We start from the raw sequence: 16,011 nt of genomic DNA, 5'->3' as shown, positions 1-16,011 counted from the left end.
GGGCGCTGGTGTCTGGTGACCAGCAGCTCTTGGTTCATTGGCACATTCAAAACACCACCGTTATGTCTTGCAGAGGGATCTGCCTTTCAGCGGGTGGAAGAGGGAGCCCTTGATGGCCCATTTCAGCAATCCAGTCAGGAAGGCTTTCAAATTGTGCTGGGTGGGGAGGGGGGGTGGGCGGTGGGGCAGACAATCCCAGCAAAACAGTCCCCACCTCCACATGGAAACTATTCCCGTGTCTGCCAGAGTAGATGTGGCTCTCCATGTTCAAGGAAGAGGGTTCAAAAAAGCAGAAGGGTGGCACAGCGAGGGGCTCACATTAGAAAAAAACAAAAGAAACAAAATCTAACACTTCAAATGAGGTAGGTTCAAGTGCGGACGCTTCTCGCGCATGGAAGATAGGGAAGGGTGGGCAGGAGGAAGGGAAGGTCCATGTCCAGCTTCAGCAAGTCAGGGCCTGCTGTTCACTAGAAGTATTTCCCCCCCAAAAAAGCGAGCGGATGCATACACGCGCGCATACACATACACACATACTCACACCCCCTTTTCAAATCCAACACCTAAACGTATACAAAATCCAGAGCTGGGGAGCCCTGGAAGGTGGATTGTCAAGCTAACGAGTCTCTTTGAAGCCTCTTGTTACCCTTGGTAAATTAGCAAGCAATAGACATTAAGTTTTATTTTAAAAATCAGCTGTCTCCCACACATGCGCGCGCACACACACCCACAAGAAATTCCCCAAACACACAGAAAAAGTTACAAACTCTCCCCTGGGGATCCAACAGCCGTGCCACAGTTCCCTTCCCCCAGCTCTGATAGGACAGAATGTCACCCATCTCCTCCCAGTATATTTCTAAAGGCCATTTATTTACAGGTGCGCAGGGGCGGAAGGTTCCCCCATTACGGCCTCGAAAAGAAAAACGCTAAAAGAAAACCCCTGAGTTGCCAGTTTATCAGTTCCCCACCCCAGATGGGGCTTGCTAGTGGCTGCTGCCTTCTGCTGGGGAAAAGCAGGTCGCCTTGCGTGGAAGAGGAGGCAGCTGAGCCTGACAGCCAAACAGCCGGCCTGATATAACTCCATAACCAAGGTTGGCAGCGTGGTGGCAGATAACGCTGACGCTGCCCAAGCACTTTGGTGTCCCAGCTGCCCCACCAGCATGTTGGGGTGGTGAATTCCAATCATGCTTTCCTGGGTTGATTCTCTACCCTACAGGAGGGTTGGGAGATCCGGTAGAACAGGCCTCTCTCTGCAGAGCCTCCTGTGCCGTTTGTGCTAGGCAGTTAGGATGCCCTCCCCACCGTGTTTGAAGAGCCTCTTTGGGCTAATTCATCCATTTCCTGCAGTTCCAGGCTCCACAATGGCACGGAATCTTGTGCTGATCATCTTCAAAGTCAAATTGGTAGTCATAAGTTAGCTGGAGAGGAAGAATGCCAAGACAAAAAAAAAAGGTTAGCCTTACCACACTTATAATGTGTAAGGTACTATTTTTGGGGTGCAACATCTGCCTTTATTTAGCTATCTATATGCCACCTTTCTACTTCAATTACTCGTCCCCAAGATGCAGTGTTGCCAGCCTCCAGGTGGTGGCTGGAGATCTCCCTCTATTACAACTGATCTCTGCTGGCAACCCTACCAAGACAGCTGTGAACCGTTGCTTCAGTTTAAAAAAAGAAAAATCTCAATAAATTTCAACTCCTGTGCTGCTCTCAGAATAGTAATGAAACCGTGAAAGAATGGACTCCTCTCTAAAAGAAGGACACGTTTCACTATGCCCAAACAATTTCTTTACGTGGACTAGGGACCTGCCCCGCCCACTCGCAGGATGCCTCTGTCTACCAGGCAGAAGGAATGTCTGTTCATGGAACCAGAACAAGAGAATGCTGAAATAACCTCTCCAGAGTTCACTCAACATGACCCAATATGCACATGAATGTGAACAGGGCACAGATGAAGGATACACCCACGCAACCCCCTATATTTGCCTTTATTCACGGGAGTGGAGCAGGGGTTTCTACTGAAGCAGGAGTGAAAACGAGTATTTGCCAGCGTTTCAGTCTTACGGTCTCCCAAGGTTCTGTACAGATTTGAACACTCGTGCACCGCATACAGTTCACTAGGACTACATACATTCTTGTGACTGGTGCATATTTGCTGTGCCTCTGCAATGTGGGTTCAGCTCTCCCTTTGTTACTGACATTTTCCCACTGCGTTTGTGCATTCGCACAGCAACCACTATTGGTGTAGCCGAGTAAAGACTAGAATGCGCCCCCACACAAGCCAGATTTCACAGGGCAAGACGGGGAAGCAGAAATACTGCTCTTCCAGCTTAATAGGCTGTGCAGTAAAAGATGGTTAACTAGTTCCTGTTGCTACCACAGAGCTTTTCCTTGCAGCATCATGGGGAAAGATATGCCAGATACACTCACAGTAGAAGGTAAGCAAGCAGGAAACTAAGATTAAGGCAATATCCAGCTAAAAGCAGGAGACACAGAAGCTACTGATCATTTCTTTGCTACATCCCCTTTTTCTTTTATCTTGCCTGGGATAAGGATGTGCTAATCTGCACAATCAGAGCTTTGCATATGTTAAACTAGGGGAGCCTGGGATGTTTTCCTTGTCTCAACGAACTTCCTAAGGACAAAACCATGGGCGCATTTTCTTCACAGGCTGGGGGTTATGCACATTGATAGTGTCTTGCTCTCCTGTGTACCCCACCCCTACCCCCCAGACCAGTTCAAAACCCACCTCCTCTCCTTTGGGTATTCGGCGACTTGAGATGATTATAATCTTGTCCTCCTTGTCGAAAGTCACAACCTCGGCCACACAGTTGGGAGCACAGGAGTGGTTGATGTATCTGTGGGAAGTAGGAGGGGGAGAAGGGCGGAGGAACATTAGAGCCAGGTAGGTTGGAAGAACACCTGATCCTTTCTTCCCGAGGCACCCCATCTCAGTGAAGCTGCCCCCCCGAGGGCTCAGCAACATCATCATACACCCTTCTTGGGAGTGGCTCTGCAGCTTGGGAAAGGAGGATGGGGGGGTTCAGGACTCCTGGGTTCTATTCTTAACCTCACAAGAGAACAAAGAGTCCAAGAAGATAAAAAAGTTCTGAAGCGAAGTTCATTATGAAATGTTAAAAATTCTAAAGGTTAAATTTGCAATGGACCCTAAATTAATGTTGCTAGGATTTTACCGTCCCCTATTGTGAAGTCTTCAGAAGAGCTGGTTGGATACATTATAACGGCAGCAAGAGCGGTTAGCAACAAAGTGGAAATCAGAAGACTCCCCAGTTGCAGAGGATTGGAAAGATAAGTTAGCAGAATATGCAGTAATAGCTAGCTGAATTAAAAACACCTAGTGGTGAGTTTCAAAAAAGTTGGAAACTGTATTACTCATATGTCTCGTGAAGTTGGTGCAAACAGAAATGAATATGTTCAACTTCAAAGCTTTACTGGAAGTGTTTATTATGGAACTCTGTCATTACATAAAGGTTAATATGTAACTGTAAACGAGATAGCATTTAATTTTGGTTAAATTTATTATGCAAGAGTAAAAGCAAATAGAAACGAAAAATGTTAAGACATAAAATTATATTTGTAGTTTGTTACAGGTAATTTACATATGGATAAATATGATTCAATAGAGACTGCCTTATTGTACAAATATAAAGCATATATATTAGCAGATAAATGAGCTTTTAAAAGGTAGTTCGTATAACAACTGTATAATTAGAATTAGAACAATATTATAAGGGAGAAATTAGGATGAAAACAAAATATATTCACCCAACTAAAGCATGTTTTGGTATACTCTTTGAATGTTTGTATTGTGCTTTTTGTTTTGTTCGGATATATGGTATGTTTATTTGTATTTTAATGGCTAGAAAATAAAAATATATATTAAAAAAGAGAGAACGAAGAGTCCAGCAGTTCAAAGAAGGACTAGGATGGTGGTGGTGGGGGAAGCAATCAGGACTTCTGGATCATACTCTTAGCTCCGAGAGGGGGACTCTAGAACTAGCAAGGAAATCCCAGATGCAGCATTGTTCAGACTTCTGACAGAAAAACTGAAGTGGATGTGTGAAAGCAGCAATTCAGTTCATCGTGTTGCTAGAGATTTTCATTCAACGTGGCATGAGGCCACACATGTAGTCCACAGCTCTCCTGGGCAGCTAAGCTTTACAAATGAGTAGGGCTGCAGAAAACAACCTGGGTTCCCTCGACCTCCCCCCCACCAATGCCAACACAAACCAATATATAATACAAAAACAAACTGCCTGGCTCCATGGACCTCGGAACTGGTCTCCTTCTAATCCCTCTGCAAAGGAGGGATCATGTATGTGTGTGTGTGTGTGTGTGTGTGTGTGAATAACTCTTGCTAAGGGAAATCTTCCCAGAACTCCAGAGGCACCTCAGCTAGTTTAGGTTGCAGCAGCCTATTCCTTCTACCTTTCCACTAGTTGGTTGAGACTCCATACACACACACCTTCAAACAGAGATGGATGCAATAAGTTCATCCCCTGGGAGCAATAACATCATTTGATTTAATGTTTTGAAATGGAAAAAAGTCAGTAAAGTGTCCTAAAATAACTTAGTTTATAACAAAATCCCCATTTAATTTGAACATGCCAATCTATCCTTAAAGGTAAAGGTCCCCTGTGAAAGCACCAGGTCATTCCTGACCCATGGGGTGACGTCACATCCTGATGTTTACTAGGCAGACTATTTACGGGGTGGTTTGCCAGTGCCTTCCCCAATCATCTTCCCTTTACCCCCAGCAAGCTGGGTACTCATTTCACCGACCTCGGAAGGATGGAAGGCTGAGTCAACCTTGAGCCGGCCACCTGAAACCAACTTCTGCTGGGATCGAACTCAGGTTGTGAGCAGAGCCTGAACTGCAGTACTGCAGCTTACCACTCTGCGCCACAGAGCTCAATCTACCCTTACAGTCTCTTAAAGCTAAACCCAAGACTCTTTGGCCTTTTATGTAAGGATGTTTTCCTTGCGGACACCCTCTGACTGCTTCAGGGCTTTGCTTTGATTATGAATGCCTTTTCTGACCATCAGAGGTCCCCTCGCTTTCCCCGCACGTTTCCGTGTGAGGTGACCTCTGACAGTCAGAAAAGGCATGAATAATCAAAGCAAAGCCCCGAAGCAGTGGGGGAGGGGGTGACCACAAGGAAACAGCCATGCTTTATGAAGCAAGTGAAATAAAACCCAGCTTTTCTATATACAAGGTTGAACTAAGGAAGAAAAATACCTGCTCTATTTCAGACCTACTGTATCACTTATTATAATGCATGAACACAAAACATGCAGAAACCCACTGATTTCAATGGGCTTAAACAGAACTCAACTGAATTGTGGCTTGGGTTGTCAAGGAAGCCCTCTTGTTCATAGTGTCCTTGCATATCCACAGAAGCAGAAACTGATTATTTCACAATTGCCCCTCTCGTGGGCTACGTGAAACAATGAATTATGCCCCTAGGTATAAGGCTCTACTTAGATGCAAATCAATAATTTTAAAAAATACATCAGCAGAGCTAAGCCTTTAGATACGGACATTACACGGCAGATCCTCACTCACCTGGCAGGGCCGCCTGTCAGCGTGGCATCAATGACATGCTCATTGTTGATACGGAACATGTAGATGCCTCGGTTCTGGAAGGAGAAGAAGAGTAGGTTTGGAACAGGCCAGAACATCCATTGGGCCTCATTCTCTTACACACATACCACTTCACCCAAAAGCAGGGTCTTCTCCATCATGATCAGTACCACTACCCCAATACAGGATCCCTACCTCCTTCCCCTTCCAAGCTGGACACTCCAATTCACTTAATCAGGACAGGTCTTCCCACCCTCAGCTCCCCTGGCATCTGAGGAATACTCCAGGACTGAGCTCACGCTGCCCACCTGCTCCTCATAGATCTTCTCACGCCGGTTAGCCACTTCATTGCGGATGATGGTGCCGATATACTCAATGACCATTGTGTGCTTTTCTAGATCCTTGGAGGCATAGAGCCCGAGCCCTTGGATACGCGAGCGTGCCAGGTAGACGTTGTTCTTCCACTCTGTCTTGAGGCGGCGGTACTGCGAGGACTTGGAGTGGACAAACTGCTTGCTGTACGGTGTGTTGGTTTCACCTGTGAATGTGCTCTGATAGGCCTTAGACATGCTGGTACTGTTCAGGGTGTGGGGCCTTTGGAAAGTAAAAAACAAAACATGTTAAGCCTACCAAGCAGGGGGAGAGACAGCACCAAGTGAACGATCCTAGTATCTTCAGCATGTCTGGCCCAAGGTGCAACCAGACTTTGAGAACAGCATCTTGGAGCCACTACACTAGAATACTAATTACATTAGCATTTACTCCAGTTACATAACTGTCAGGCCTGCTCTCTGCATTTAGGGATAGTTTTGGTTTCTCAGATACTCTGCTTTGCTCAAGGATTGTTTTCCTAATGACTGCATTCCTCTCTGGCTTTGAAGCTCGTGGGAGTCTGGCCCGTTGGACTGAGGGGTTTCCATGCCAACCTGTGCTATCTTGATATGACCTGTTACTCCATATAGGCTGCTGTATGTCCCTTTTACCCCATTCCTGCCTTAATGTAAGCACTTGTTCCCCGTGGACTCTCACAAGCAACACTCGCAGACAGGTAGTCCAAAGAAGAGTTGACTTTAATGGAGGTCATACAGGTATACAGAGCTTGCAACAATTAAAAAGGCAGGAATGGGGTAAAAGGGACATACAGCAGCCTATATGGAGTAACAGGTCATATCAAGATAGCACAGGTTGGCATGGAAACCCCTCAGTCCAACGGGCCAAACTCCCACGAGCTTCAAAGCCAGAGAGGAATGCAGTCGTTAGGAAAACAATCCTTGAGCAAAGCAGAGTATCTGTGAGAAACCAAAACTATCCCTAAACGCAGAGAGCAGGCCTGAGCCGAGCGACACCGCAGACCCCTGCAGCTTCTCCTGCAAATCCCAAGGCTCCTGTTATGGTGAGTGAAGTTGAGAATACTGTATATGTGGACGTAGTGTTACAACATTACAAAAGAGGCCCCCAGTTACATGTCAAAGCACTCATAGACTCAGGTTGTGGGCGCTCCCTGATCAATGAGGCCACTTTCAATGAACTTAAAGTCAAATCAGTGACACTGCCCAATCCCATCCAATTCGCCCAAATGGATGGCAGCCACGTTGCCCGCAGCAAAAATCCAATGGACTCCCCAGTGCCAAACCACTTTCCAAACACTTAAGCAACTGTTCACCTCCGAACCTGTGCTAAAGCATCCTGATCCCGAACACATGTTTATAGTACAAGTAGACGCTTCCGACGTGGCCATGGGAGGTGCTCTTTTGCAACAAGGTACAGACAGTTTATTACACCCCTGTGCTTATTTCTCTAAAAAATTCGCGCACTCACAACTGAACTGGCCCATCTGGGAAAAGGAGGCAGCTGCTGTCTACCATGCCCTCACTATTTGGAGGCAGTTCCTTGAGCGCTCTAGGGTCCCCTTTGAGGTCTGGACAGATCACAAAAACCTAGAGGCGCTCACTGGGACCCATAAACTGTCCGCGAAACAACTACGCTGGGCTGACTTCTTCGCCCAATTCCGTTTCGTACTTAAGCATGTCCCCGGTAAACACAATGTGCTAGCAGATGCCTTATCTCGACTTCCCCAGTATCCTGCCAAGGTAGACCGCCCCACCGAATCGCTCTTCTCCCTTGCGCACAGAGGAGAGCTCCCTATTCTGGCAGTCCAAACCAGATACCAGACCCAACTCCGCTCCCATTCTGGACCGGTCGACATGAACGCTCGAGGGGGGGAGACCGCCACCCGTAACTTGAACCAGACTCCCTCGCCTGCTTCATCCTCCGGCATCCGGAAGCCAAAATGAGCCGCTTGCGCAACCCCCCTCTTCACCCCAGAACTCTGCTCCCACTCAGCCTGGCCATGTCCCGCCTACCTCTCAGGGTAAGATGGATCTGCCTGTTTCTTTTCTAGACTCTCTCCGTTCCCACTGCCAAGCAGACCTCTCTGCTCACATACTTCCCCCTTCTTTGCTAGAACGGGGAGGTTATTGGTACAGAGACTCGAAACTGTATGTGCCTATGGGGTTATGAAGAGAAGTCCTGCAACTAGCCCATGGAGCCAAAACCGCGGGGCACTTTGGTTTTCTGAAAACGCTCCACTTATTACGCAGGCAGTTTTGGTGGGCGGGCATGCGTGCCGATGTAAACTCGTTCATCCGCAGTTGCCCAGTCTGCGCCACTGTCAAAAGATCCCAAGGGAAGCCCCCTGGACTACTGCAACCGTTAGAAGTCCCTTCTAGACCCTGGGAAGTAATCGCTATGGATTTCATGACTGATCTTCCTCTCAGTGAAGGAAAAACTGTTTTGTGGGTTATTACCGACTTGTTCTCTAAACAGGTACATCTCGTTCCGTGCGCCGGTATTCCCTCTGCCCCAAAGTTGGCCCGCCTCTTTGTGTCACATATCTTCCGACTACATTCGTGAGCGACCGCGGAAGTAGTTATGTCGCAAAATTCTAGAAGGCTTTCCTCAAACTGGTCGGGGTGGAACAGGGTCTCTCTAGTGCTTTCCACCCCCAAACTGATGGGCAAACTGAACGTGTTAATGCAGTATTGGAATGTTACCTCCGTTGCTATGTGAATTATCACCAAGATGATTGGGTTGGGTTGTTGCCTTTTGCTGAGTATGCTTATAACAATGCAATCCACAGGTTTCAGCCCGTTTCAGGCGGTATATGGCCAGGACTTTAGTCCTATTGGCCATGTCGATGTTTTGGGGGAGGAGGGTGGCAAAGATGTAGCAGCTTGGGTGGATGCAATTCACACCACCTGGCCCTGGCTAGTGAAAAATCTTGAACGGGCTAAACGTAAATACAAGGCTCAAGCTGACAAACAGTGGTCTCCTAGCCAGGACTTTAAAGTGGGCGAGTTGGTCTACCTGTCCACCAAAAACCTCCGGTCCATCCGCCCATGTAATAAACTCAGTGCCAAATACGTGGGTCCCTATCCCATTTCTCAGATCATTAACCCGGTAACCGTGGAACTTTCCCTTCCAAAGACTCTGAGACGCATCCATCCAGTTTTCCATGTGAGCCTCTTGAAACCTCATGTTGCCTCCCCAGAGTGGCATCCCGACCCACTTCCGGAGCAACCAGTGATGGTGGGGGGGGAGGAGCATTTTGAAGTTGCTAAGATCCTGGACTCCCGTATTCGTCACGGCTCCCTCCAGTATCTGGTTCGTTGAAAGCACTTCCCCCCTGCCTATGACGAATGGGTTCGTTCACGCGATCCGCCCCTCACCTGGTGCACGCCTTCCATACCCCCTACCCCCACAAACCAACCCCCTTGCTGGACGGGAGAGGCCCCTAAGGGGAGCAGAATGTCAGGCCTGCTCTCTGCGTTTAGGGATAGTTTTGGTTTCTCACAGATACTCTGCTTTGCTCAAGGATTGTTTTCCTAATGACTGCATTCCTCTCTGGCTTTGAAGCTCGTGGGAGTCTGGCCCGTTGGACTGAGGGTTTTCCATGCCAACCTGTGCTATCTTGATATGACCTGTTACTCCATATAGGCTGCTGTATGTCCCTTTTACCCCTGCCTTTTTAATCGTTGCAAGCTCTGTATACCTGTATGACCTCCATTAAAGTCAACTCTTCTTTGGACTACCTGTCTGCGAGTGTTGCTTGTGAGAATGCATCGGGAACAAGTGCTTACAATAACCCTTTTGAGCAACAACTGTGTAAGATGCAACAGGCCATGGCAAACAGGCTTCAAGTCTCAGCGTTATCAAGTCAATTCTCAGCGTTATCCCTATCTCCCCGCCACTATTTATTTTAAAACATAGGTTCATCACAAGTGATATTCACCCACAGATCACAGAATTCTACTCTCCCAAAGCAAGTTACACTTTCTCCTTGCGAAAAGGGGAGAGGCGGCAGGAAACACTCACTTCCTTCTTTATTTGGGTAGCCTTTCAGACTGCATTCACTATACCACTGGCTTTCTAAGTTCTTATGCCATTCTTCTAGCCATGCTCACCGTTTGTAGTGTGTGAGGATTTTGGGCTCTGATCGAGCGCAACCTGTAGGATTGATCATGAGGGGGAGCTCCATGAGCGGATGCCGCCCATATCGAAACATGTAGTTCTGGCAGCTCTCAACACCGGGCAACTGGAAAGAGAAAGGGGACAACAGCTGTGGCAGTGAGACCCTCACCATCTTCCACATCTCACTGTGTTACAATCATCTGTCACAGGCGCTCTGAACCAAAACCCCTTGAATGCAACACCAACACAGATTTCCCACAAACCATTTGAAGGTTCCCAGTACAAACCCATTCATGCTACCTGAAGTTCAGCCGATAAAGGAAATGATCCCAAATTTATGATTGATGGCAGCCATCCTCCAGCCTGCAGACAGATCCACGCACGGGCTTCTTCCCTAGCCTTCAGCACCCCTCATCCTAGACACTTCCACCACGTTTCCTGTGGTCATGCCTTCCCTGACCCCCCCCCCCAAACCCCACACACCCAGTCTCATTATTTCAATTCCTCTCGTTCGATACATACAGACTCTGCGATGCGCAGCACAGCGTGCACCGTCAAGCCAAAGAGCTCTTCTCCCTTCAGGTACTCGGGGAAAAGTCGCAGCATGTCAGCTTCCTTGCGCATCATGGCCACCGGTTCAATGATGCGGTTCCACACAGCTTTGCAGGGGGGGAGGAAGGAAGGAAGAGGAAGAATGGAAAATTAAAAGGAGATTGTTTCACCCTGGCACACATCTGCTTCAGGAAGCACAATCGGATCCCAGCTTCCAAACTTGTCACAAGAAGCTATTGCCCTGTAGCTGTTGCAGTTCCAGGAACGTTCCTTGTGACTGAGGAATCCATGCAGAAAATACTGCACAGCCTTAAGAGGGCAAGCAGTAGGGTCCTAAATGATGACTCAGGTGGTCTCCAGCATGAACTACTGGAGAATAGAAAGTCAGCAGGCCTGAGCTTAGCAGGGGGCTCCTTTCCTCAATGTATTTAGCTGCCGGGCATCCCTATATTTGTTTCACAAACATATAACCGCCCCCCCTTTGCCTCCCTCTGTGCTGTTCATCATTCCATCTCATGCCTTGAACACCAGCGACTCTTGTCACCCAATGGTCTTCCACACATTTTAATTTAATGTACATAACATTTCCAACCACAGAACTCACGACTCCCTTGCAATTACAACTAAAAACCATTTCTGGCACAAGATGTACAGCCCCTCGATTAATGCCATCCTCCAATACAATTAGGAGCAAGAGATCCAGGTGTGTGGAGGCTGAAGAAGCCCCTCCAATGGCAACTTATTTAATGGCTCACAAGGTTATCTGAGTTAACTGGTAAGGAACCTGAGGACTGGTGTGACAAAGGCGGTTACAGTGCTGCAGAGCAGGAGAGTCGGGCGGGAGGCAGTAGCTTTTTCCTTTGCATTTCAGGCCACACGTGACTATGCCCTGGGAGCACCTCTCTCTCTCCCTCCCTAAATCAAATGGCTGTTGGTATATAGATTTATGTGCATGAATGCATCAGTTTCTTTGCTGAGGGGGTGATGGTGGGGGGGAGTACTTACTGCTCATGTGCTAATATAACTAATGCCGCTTTTATGAGGAACTTCGATCACGTTATATCTCTCCTCCCCTTTTAACATATATATATATTTAATGCCGCTGTGTCTGACATAATGACTTTTTAAATTAAGTGACAGGGATCCCAAGGCTACATTGTCAGTGGCAAGATTTCAGTCCTTATATCCCTCAAACATTAGATTGGTGCTGCTCAAGATCAATGGATCAAGGAGCTTCTAAGGGATAAAGGAAGGAAAAGGATAATATAACTACATTTTACATGGTATGAAAACCATAATGGGAAATGCAATGAATGCTCTTAGCTTTTAAAACATCCAAGAGCGGGCCTCTGCAGAACACTGCTTATCCTAACCAATCAAACACACCCCAAAATCCGAGAGGGCAACTTCGCAGCAGGACTATCCACATCATGCACAGATCCCTCTCTGCCTGGATCTCTGGCACTTTTCAAACCTGCTATCTGCATACTGACACTTGAGAGCTTCCCTCCGAATTGCCAACCCCACAGCTTGGCAACACAAACCAGACTGCAACAAACATTTATCAGGCAGACCTGTCACAGGAATGCAAATGCTGCTTTTTTGGGGGTGACTGTAAAATGGAGGAACTGCAGTTTCTGGCCACCAAAGCTTAATCAGCACAGCAGGATTCTAGACCCACTTGATGTTACGTAGGGAAAACCAACCCTAGCTGCTCTCGGAAGCTGGCAAACGCACGGACACAAGGGCCCAGCAGCAGAGCTAATCCTTACCCTGCGGCGAGGAGTCGGTGAAGACCAGGTCCTCCAGACCCTGCTCCATAACTTGCACCACAAACTCAGGCCGGCCGTTGTTCTCACAGATGGTGCAGCGGTAGCAGCAGCGGCGGTTGTTGGTCCGCAGGCTCCAATAGATGCGGGTGGCCTCGTAGCCCACGGGGTAGAGCGCTGTGACGCTGTGGAAGTCTGCCATCTGGTGAGGCAGGAGCTGCCCGATGGCATGGAAGACCAGGCCCCCCACCCGAAACATGTGGAGGCGCTCTCCACGCTGGATGATGCTGGCGATCTGCTTGACCTCGTCACGCTCGATGTAGACCCGCCGGAAGACAGTGAAGGTGCTGAGCTCCTGGTCACAGGGGCCCTTGAGCTTGTGCAGAGGACACAGCATCGTCTTGTCCTTAAAGAACATGCACTTGGCCCGGATGGCACAGGCAAAGTGGTAGACGTTGGGGCAGCGGATGCGGTTGCAGCTGTTCGTGGCACCAGTCTTCTGGCAAAGCGAGCATTTGGTGAGCAGGCCCCGGTGCAGCGCCACTTCCACATTGATGAGGGCTCCGCCCTGGGTCTCGTAAACCTCGGTGGACCAAAGAGCACAGTTGAGATGCACCCACAGGTCCAGGTCCAGGTTCAAGAGACGTGCCGGGCCATCGGTGGCTCCATCCCCTTCCTCATGGCAAAAGCAGCATTTCCGCAAGTCACGCGGCACTTTCTCGGGCCGAAGGCTGGTGGCAAAGCGCTCAATGAATTCCGCAATCTCCCTGTCCCCATCGCGCTTGGCACCACCCTTCTGGATGGTGATCAGGAACCGCAGCCGTTTCCAGCGCACCCCTTTCCATTTCTTCACCCGCGGCTTGTTCTCCTCATTGTCTTCCAGGGGCCGGGAGCGGGGCTTGGCTTTGAGCGGAGACTGAGGAGCTTCCTCTTTAAGGGAGGAAGCCGGGGGAGACTGAGTGGGTAGAGGCAGCAACTCTGGCTCAGGGACAGGCTCTTGTGCCCTGGGGGGACTGGGCGGGGAAGGCGCAAAAGGGGAAAGAGGCGGGGATGGCTCTTCCGGGAGCGTCAAGAGCTGCCGCACATCCAGGTTGGCAACATTGTTGATGTAGCAGTGTTGGGCAGTCTTTTCTGGAGCTGGGCTCTCCTAGATAGAGGGGAAAAGATAAAGGGGAAAAGTCTTAAAGAAGAGATCTGGGTTACATTTAGGAACTTGGGAGACTGTGGCTAGAATGCTGGCCATCATCCCCACCCCAAGCTCTGCAAGAAACATCTTCCACTCATGTTTTTTCTCTACCAACTGGGCATGAGATACCTAATACAGGCTTCCTTCTAAAGAAATGGGTGAGCGATAGGCATAGGGAGGGGTGGTTGAGGGTCTCCACATCTTGTAACCATGAAAACCTTCATAGATACTTGACAGCAAACCTATCCTTGCAACCACAAGGGAGAGAAACTTCTCAAATACCAGGCTGAGGCGAGCTGGCTTCTGTGGAACTCATCGGCTATTCTCTTATTCTGTCAGCTAGAGCTTCACGGATTGTGGGGCACAACCCCAAAGTGAGTCGCAACTGTCCTGGCAGATAGGATGCAAAGCTTAAGCTTCTGAGCTGGGGAAGGAGACCCCAGCGGAACGAAGAAAGGAGGGGAGCTGCTGCATTCCCTCCTCAGCCTCTCCTTTGCCCCACTTCCCCCTTCATTCCCTGGGGTTCTGCTCACTCCCAGACTCCCATGGTGCTGAAGATGATTAGAGTATACCCATTACGTCTGGAACCCCTACTGACAGCAGGGTGGATCCTACCCCTACCCCACCACACTACTGAGCAAAGTTTATTTATTAAAATATTTACATCCACCTTTCCTTTTGAAGCCTTCCTCTAATCTAAGGGGCCATCCTTCAACTTAAGTTGGAAAAAGGCTCCTTAGACGGCAGGAAGGCTACTTGGAGGATGGCTGGATCCATCCCAACAACACTACATTAAAAAGGTAGACTGCATTTAGAAGTGGGTCCCTACTTCAATGAGGTTTGAGAACCCACAGCCACAAGCCAACCTTACATCCCCCAAGATATCCTCCATCTGCCAGCCTCATGCTCTGAGCAAGAAACTATCCCTATGTTTTGGGCTGTCCACTGAGGAGGAAGAGAGGAGAGAAGCATTATGGGAAAGGCCCCTCCCTCCTTCTCCACCTGCTTGAGCAACGTCAAGATGTCCAGCTCATTCTTGAGACTGTAGCCAGGCAGCATGGCGTCAAACTGCTTCAACCACTCGGGGCCACCCTCAGGGCCCTTTGCAGCAACCGGCTTCTCTTTGCCTGAGGAGAAAAAGGGAGAGGGGCGGGGGAAGACTATTGTTAAGAGTGGATAAGTTGGGGGGGGCAAATTATCTAGGGCCCAACCCAAGCCACTCACCCTGTGCATCAGCTTCACCCTTCCGAGGTTCGCTGGCAGCACCCCGCATTGGGCTGTCTGGAAACAGCACTTCGTAAGAACTGGGGATCTTCATGTTCAACAGCTCAGCAACTGCCACCATGACACCGTTCAAGTTCTGTAAGAGATGGGGAGGGGGGGTTGGGGGGGATGTTGACAGCTGCAACCAAAACCTGGCAGAGTAAGAGGCTCCTTTTTTAAAGCCAATTCCTCCTCTGCTACCACCACATGACAGAGAAATATTTAGCTTCCACAACTGAGAGCCAGTGCGATGTAGAGTGTCGGACTAGGATCTGGGAGACCCTAATCCCTACCCTGCCGTCGAAGTTTTCTGGGTGACCTTGGTGCTGCTATGCAAGCAAAGCATGTGCTCTACCAAGGTGAGATACCCACTGGTGTAAAGGTCACACACTCTCAGCCTAACCTACCTCACAGGGTTGTTGTGAGGATAAAATGTAGGAGAGGAGAAGAGTGTTTGCCATTTGGGGTCTACTTTGGGTAGAAAGGTAGGGAATAAATGACATAAATAATAACCTGCAGCCCATCAGTCCTGTGTGGTTTAGCAGTGAAAAGTGGAAAACTAGGATGAGGCAGACCTGGGCTCAAATCCACGCTCTGCCATGGAAGCTTGCTTGGTGACCTTGGGCCAGTCATTCTCCCTTGGGTTAATGTATCTCACAGGGTGGCTGTGAGGTTCACATGGAGGAGGGGGGACACCATGAATGCTACCCTAAACTACATGGAGGAACGTTGGGATAAAAACAAACTGATAGATGTATTGCAGCCTAATTGACAGATGTATTGCAGCCTAATTGACAGATGTATTGCAGCCTAACAAGTGCTCAACAGTCCCAGGAATACAGGGAGGTTACAAAGGTCTTGATGGGCCATCACTTGACTTTGCTTGGGGTGCAGGATCAGTATTATTCGTATGAGGAATTCTGGGTGACACACACACCCTGCAAGGTGCATTGGGCTGAGGGATAACAATGTCCAGGTCAACTTCGGCCAAGCAGGGGTTTGAAACCACACATCTTACGACCACAGCCTTACACTAGCTCACATGAACACATGAAGCGGCCTTATACTGAATCAGACCCTTGGCCCATCAAAGTCAGTATTGTCTACTCAGACTGGCAGCGGCTCTCCAGGGTCTCAGGTAGAGGTCTTTCACATCACCTACCGGCCTA

General features: G+C 48.8%; 1 protein-coding gene across 1 annotated transcript in view; it reads right to left on the bottom strand.

Annotated features, from left to right (window-relative positions):
* Positions 1-1,289: 1,289 nt before the first annotated feature.
* Positions 1,290-16,011, bottom strand: part of KMT2D (lysine methyltransferase 2D) — a 93,155-nt gene continuing 78,433 nt past the window's right edge. The window contains exons 38-46 of the mRNA XM_056849107.1: positions 14,804-14,939; positions 14,582-14,706; positions 12,397-13,540; positions 10,595-10,731; positions 10,066-10,196; positions 5,911-6,196; positions 5,585-5,658; positions 2,747-2,855; positions 1,290-1,415 (exon numbers count right to left, since the gene is read on the bottom strand). Of these exons, the coding sequence (XP_056705085.1) occupies positions 1,323-1,415; positions 2,747-2,855; positions 5,585-5,658; positions 5,911-6,196; positions 10,066-10,196; positions 10,595-10,731; positions 12,397-13,540; positions 14,582-14,706; positions 14,804-14,939 (2,235 nt within the window). The 3' untranslated portion in view covers positions 1,290-1,322. The remainder of the gene's footprint in view (positions 1,416-2,746; positions 2,856-5,584; positions 5,659-5,910; positions 6,197-10,065; positions 10,197-10,594; positions 10,732-12,396; positions 13,541-14,581; positions 14,707-14,803; positions 14,940-16,011) is intronic.

Source organism: Euleptes europaea, chromosome 1 (genome assembly GCF_029931775.1).
Source record: "Euleptes europaea isolate rEulEur1 chromosome 1, rEulEur1.hap1, whole genome shotgun sequence".
Taxonomy (NCBI): domain Eukaryota; kingdom Metazoa; phylum Chordata; class Lepidosauria; order Squamata; family Sphaerodactylidae; genus Euleptes; species Euleptes europaea.
The sequence above is the reverse complement of the archived record's forward strand: the minus strand, read 5'-3'. Positions and strand labels throughout refer to the sequence as shown.